This window comes from Lepidochelys kempii, chromosome 5 (genome assembly GCF_965140265.1).
Source record: "Lepidochelys kempii isolate rLepKem1 chromosome 5, rLepKem1.hap2, whole genome shotgun sequence".
NCBI classification, from domain to species: Eukaryota; Metazoa; Chordata; order Testudines; family Cheloniidae; genus Lepidochelys; species Lepidochelys kempii.
The window spans coordinates 30,535,170-30,541,378 of NC_133260.1; the positions used below are offsets into that span (position 1 = coordinate 30,535,170).

At 43.7% G+C, this 6,209-nt stretch overlaps 1 protein-coding gene across 3 annotated transcripts in view; it reads left to right on the plus strand.

The window, feature by feature from the left end:
• Positions 1–6,209, plus strand: part of NIM1K (NIM1 serine/threonine protein kinase) — an 89,366-nt gene that overhangs the window by 80,942 nt on the left and 2,215 nt on the right. For all 3 annotated transcript variants that reach the window (XM_073343874.1, XM_073343876.1, XM_073343877.1), the window contains one exon: positions 5,918–6,186. In XM_073343874.1, coding sequence (XP_073199975.1) covers positions 5,918–6,186 — 269 coding nt within the window. The remainder of the gene's footprint in view (positions 1–5,917; positions 6,187–6,209) is intronic.

Sequence of the window (6,209 nt, forward strand, 5' to 3'; positions counted from 1 at the left end):
GTATCAATTAGAGCAGGGGTTTGAACTTGGTTTTCCCCCATCATTGCTCAGTGGCCTAATCACTGAGCTATAGCATCATTTAACTTTGTTGTTGGCCCAATTACTATTTAAAGAGTCTTATTCACCCCTTATTCCCCCAGTCACTCCTCTTCTCACACCCTCTTTTGAGGACTATGCAGAATTTGAAAAAATGGATCATTATGGAAATTAAATCTGCCACTTTTGTAAGATAAGGTTACTTTAAGCTTGTCTGTGGTATCAGACAGCATCTAATCTTTGCTGCTGATGTAAATATCTGAAACAAAGCTTAGAATAGGCATGAAGGAATCACTTTGCAAAGCAACAAAGAAGCCAGGATGTACTTTAAGTGCAACTTTAGCCCCAGTCAATTAATTTTCTAATAGTTAATCTTCTTAAATTTTGAGTTAGGTCAAAAGTTAAAACCTTGAATCTTCATAATAGCTCCAAATCCTGTATGTAGGAACTCAGCACTTAGCAAGATGGATCCTAAGGTAACAGAAGTATCACAATTTTCTACATCTAGAAGCCCCTAGTTACTTCAATGGTAGCATGAGCAGGCCATTAGTTTGGTGGGGGAGGGGAGGTGCGGATGTGTGTGTTAATAAAGAAATCTGAAAAAACCACCTTTGTCTCAAATATTGCTATTATTGCAACATGCTTTAACTTCAGTTAAACATTTTAATATGTGTGGGTGAAATATCAGTCTAACAGATACAGATTTGTCACTGTACAGGTTAAGAAACCTCAACATTTTGCATCATTTATGTTTCCTAGTAATTTAAAATGCATAAAACCATCCAGATCTCAAAACTGTAATAATTAGTTAAGTTGATGCTTCTAAAAGATACTGCAATTTTAGCCCAACATATGAGGAATTTCTTTTAAGTGCACAGAACAAGTACATGCAACATGAGCCAGGGCAGGGCAAGCTTCCCCCCACTGCCCCATTAAGTCCTTTTTTGCTGAGCAGTCCAGCTGTGGTACTGGTGGTGGTTCAGTGATGTGGACACCTGCCCAGTCTGAATCAGCCAGAAATCACCAAATCATTTCACGTAAGCAACACACCAGTTATCCAGTGTTAACTTATAGTTAATAACAGCCTTGGCAGGTTTCAGCTTGGTGATCTAGATGTGAAAGGCTCCTTATCCTATTATTAATTGCCTGATCCATCCTGTCCCCAGTGAGGAAATATAATTATACATTACACTCACAAAAATGCAATTTAAAAATCCTAGTCTAGAGAATCCTGATTACTTTGGCATTTTACTGGGCAACAATTAAATCAACAGAAATACTGCCATATGCAAAGCTTACAGTATATTGTTTTTCATGACCAATATAAGTGTTCAGATACTATAGTGACTGATATTCTATTATAGCAGTTAAGATTGAAGTTTGCTTCTTATTATAAACTGATTTTTCAGCCTCTCTTATGACTTTAAAAAAAAGAAGTAACATCCCTCTGCACATTGCATGTGCCATATCTCATTACAAGATACACGTTTACTGAGAACACTGGTTAAAAAAAACAACAGAAAAGGCGTTTTAAAGCTGAAGTGCCTGATTCCTCTCTCACACTAGTGTAATTCAGACATAAACTCACTCAAGTTGCTGCAGTTACACAGTTGTAAAGTGAAAGAAGACTAAGCCCCACAGCGTTTTGAATATTTTCTGTCTTAACTTTTGAAAAACATCATTTTCTCTTTTGGGGGGTGGTTTTATTTTGGCTTCCCATACCTCCACACTTGCTTGGCTTATGAACGCCAAATGATCTTTTTTTGTTGTCCTAGCTGAGCAAAAGAACCTTTTAGGATTTTTTAACAGTTGGTGAAGACTAACATTATTTCCAATTTTAATAATGAGTGGAATTTCAAGAGGCAGAATATAATTAGAATTTGACCTGGACATCAGGGTAACACCAGGACTCTTACAAAAAGATCGTAAGAATTTTTATAAGCCAGTGCCACCTAACACCATGATGGCACATTGGTTCAGCAGGTGGAATTACTAACACCCCTTCTTGAAGCATGTAAGTGTTTTTGTGTTGGTCTCTCATCCAAATACTAACCTGATCTGACTACTTAATTTATGAGAACACATGAGCTCATAAGTAGAGTTACTTGAAAAATGCTCCTCCCCCCTGGAAAATGTTGACATTTCATCAAAATTTGTAACCCCCCCTATAGGATTGAAAATTAAAGAATGAACATTGTCAGCCAAAGAGAGCCAAAAAAAATCAGCTTTGTGGTGAAAAAAACCCAACATGTTTTAAGGAAAGCAGATTTCCCACAAAAAAATTTGTTTATTTGAACCCCCAATTTTCCATCAATACAAAAGTTCAGTGGAAAATTTTCAGCAAGCCCTATTCATAGGCCAACGTGATCTCTCTCCAGGATTCAGTAACATACATGCGGGCCCAGACCAACCTCTGACTCTGGTGTCCTCCCTGCTCCTTCCTTTCCTTGGTATTCCCTTTATTGCTGCGTGATTGATATTAAAGGAGATGTTGCTCAATGATAAGATACTGCTTCCCCTAAAAAGCAAACAATCAAATCAAGCAACATATCATGGGTCACATGTAGCAGATAGCTCTTCTGGTACCAGTGAAAGAAAATAGAACAAAAACCTCATGCATGGGGAAAGATGGAGGGTTTGCAAACCTTTAGAATATGTATGTATTCTATATATGTATAGCAAAGAGAAGAAGAAAAGGTCAGAGAGAGGGAAGGGCTTGGGGGCTTTAAAACATCTCTTGGAGTGGCTGGAGAGGGAATGCAGGAAGGAAAGGGCAGGGCCATGAGAAAGAGATGGAAATGAGGATCAAAAAGAGGAGAAAGGGATAAAAGGGCACAGGGAAAAATGGGAAGTCTTAGAGAGGGAAAGTGGTGTCGCTTCCCCTTGTTTTCAGACAATGGTAGAGTGAACTTTTTTTTATGAACATTGATTGAATCCTAATTGAAATTTACATGCGTGTGTCATAGGTTTTATACTAAAGTTGTGACATTCAGGAATCATGGTGAGAAATTTGTCTTTGTTTCCCTGCACCAGGCACCTGATACAGATCAGTGTTTCAAAAGATTCTTACCTCTGTCACATAGCAGAAATCAGTATCCACTGATTGTGGTCTCTAATCTTTATTTATTAGAAAGACTAGAAAACGACAATGAACATTGTTAACACCTGTTCTTTGTATATACTTCCATAATTTTTAATTTAAATACTGATGCAGTTTAGCATTTTTTTGTATCTCAGCCAATAAATGACTCCTGAGTGTGACTGCGTAATAGCCCCTAGTCCAAGTTTTCATGCAGCTGTTGATTTGGAAGTCATAGCATGGTGGCACGGTTCCACCAGAAGTGAATACTGCAGTATAAATGCTAATGATCCCCACCCACATTGCAGTGTGGGGGGCTGGTGAGGTTTGATTTTGCAATGCACAGCAGAGGATATTGTTCCAAGAAAACATATTAAAACCTGGGGCATAACTGATACTTGGGTGACATTCACCGAAGAACGTAAGGACTGTAGTAGGCCTCCACTGTAGCGGACTATGGTAGTTCTGCTCTACTGGATGTTGGCAGCTAGAGAGGGGACACACAGAGGGCCTCAGCACCTCTGAATGTAGCAAAGGTGGGCCCAGGGCCTGTTCTGAATTCACCATTGTGGACAGGACATTTAGGGGCAGGGTTACATAGATCCAGTGGACACAAACCCCTATGTTGGGATTGTGCAGAAGTCTCAGCCCCTAGTCCAGGCTAGGAATTGGAGTCACAGCTGAGGATAGGCTGCAGAGGGGCACTGTTTCCTTTCTGCCCCCCAGCCTTGCACAACACGACACTGATGCGCTCTTGTCTACTAAATACCATCTTTCTCAGGCCTGCCAGAACTGGGAGGAGGAAAGTGGAAGTAGAGCAGTGCAGACACAGCCTGGCAAACTGAATCCCCTTTTCTAAATCAGTGCACTCCACATGTATCCAAAGGTTGTATGCACCCAGACCTTGGCTACATTAGCAACAGGGTTCACTTACAACTTGCTTGAATGTGTCTCTAATAGTTTGTGGCTCATAATAGGATGGAGGACTGTAATTCCTTGGTCTAATTTCAGTTGTTGGGTTTGGTGTGTGGGTGCCAGGTAGTGCTGGTGGCCTGTGATTAAACAGGAGGTCAGACTAGGCAAACTCGTGGTCCTTTCTGGCCTTAACTTCTATGACTCTCTCCCTAAAGGCCTTTGAAAATAGGCATCATCCTGTGCACACAGAAAAGTAACATCTGCAAGACCTGCTGCACAACACATGCAACTGCGACCTGGACAGGCGGTGGGGCTTTTGTTGACATCGTCTTGAAACCCTGGGCCTGATGGTAAGCCCAGGGGGTCCAAAAAGGCCATTGTGTTGGAGGCTGCCACTGGGGATGCCATGCCATCGGTGTCTCCCTCCGTTGCTGGTCCAATCTGTGCCTACTGTGGCAGGAACAGAAGGAGTCCCCGTCAGAGTCGGATGAGACCCATCTCAACCGTGACGACCACGGTGGCGCCAAAGGTTATTGCGCTGGGAACCAACGATGCAGGGGAACGGTGCCGAGGTACCCTTGCTGGGAATCCATGAGCTCCTCTAACGGTGCTGGGGAAGGGGAGCATCGCCCCACTGGTGCCGGGGAGCCAAGCCTGGAACCTAGTGCCAGATAACAGTGTTTTGGCAACCATGATCGGGAGCGGCGCCGGGGCGAATGGTGCCGGACCGGCGATGGTGATCTCCTCAGCATGACTGGCTTGCCTCTAGACAGTGCTGGATGATGCGGCACTGGAGGCTCATCCCTGACTGCCAGGGGCTGGGGTGCGATCATGGCAATGAGATCTCTGGCAGCTTCAAAAGTGTCCGGTGTGGAGGGCAGCTCTAGTTCCTCCACCTGGCACTGCTCTGGGGAGTCGCTGGACACCAGACTCGACAGTCCCCTCAGGGGAACCGAAGTCAATGGCACCAACTCCTGATGTTTGGGCACTAAATGCTCCTTCGTGGGATGCACTGCCAGTCCTGCTGTCTTTGGCATGGGGAGCGCCCCCTGTTGGTCTTCCTATGCCACTTGTGCAGCACTAGTTAATGGGAGTGGTGCCGGGCTGAAGCTTGCAGTGCCGAGGAGCACCGGTGCTGAGGGTTTCTTAGACTAGAGTCCTTATTCGGCACCATGTCATGCGAGGCACTCTGTATGGACACGCTCGGTGCCGGGTCCTGACGATCAACGGCAGGCTGGGGATGAAGAACGGATTCCATCAGCAATTGTTTCAGTCAGAAGTCTCACTCCTTTTTCGTCCTGGGGTGGAAAGCTCTAGAGATTTTGCACTTGTCCGTTTGGTGCACCTCCTCCAGACACTTCAGACACGAGTGATGAGGGTCACTCGTTGACATAGATTTGCTGCAGGCTCCGCAGGGTTTGAACCCTTGGGCTCGTGGCATGCCCCAGAGCCCAGAGAGGGAAGGGTTAGGGATTGGGGAAAAAAAACCCATTCCCCAACCCTTATCACTATATACTAACTATTACTACTAACTAAGAACTAAACTACAATGATCAGAAATTACACTAAGGGAAGCACTTGCTAGGCAAGCGACCACAGTTCCAACAACTGTCACTAGTGGTAAGAATGAACTGAGGAGGAGCCGGGTCAGCAGGGGCATATATTCAGTGCCATGCAGGCACCACTCCAGGGGGCTCCACTGCTAAGGGAAAACTTTTTGACGACTGTGCGTGCAGCGCACACACCCCTAACTGGAGTTTATGTGAGCAATCACTCAAAGAATTGAGATTTTAAAAAGTTTTCAGTTAAATGAGCATTGTTTTAAAGTAAGAGTGTCGATATAAATATTTGTTGTACTAATACATTCCAATACATTTTACTCTCCAGAAAAAGTAGCAATTAAGATTTTGGACAAGACCAAGTTGGACCAGAAGACTCAACGCTTACTGTCCCGTGAAATTTCCAGCATGGAGAAACTGCACCACCCAAACATTATCAGACTTTACGAAGTGGTGGAAACATTGTCAAAACTGCACCTTATGATGGAGTATGCAGGAGGTGGGGAACTCTTTGTTAAAATCAGCACAGAGGGAAAGTTAGCAGAAATGGAAAGTAAATTAATTTTCTCCCAGATTGCATCTGCTGTGAAGCACATGGTAAGTTGTTTTTCTGTAGGCCT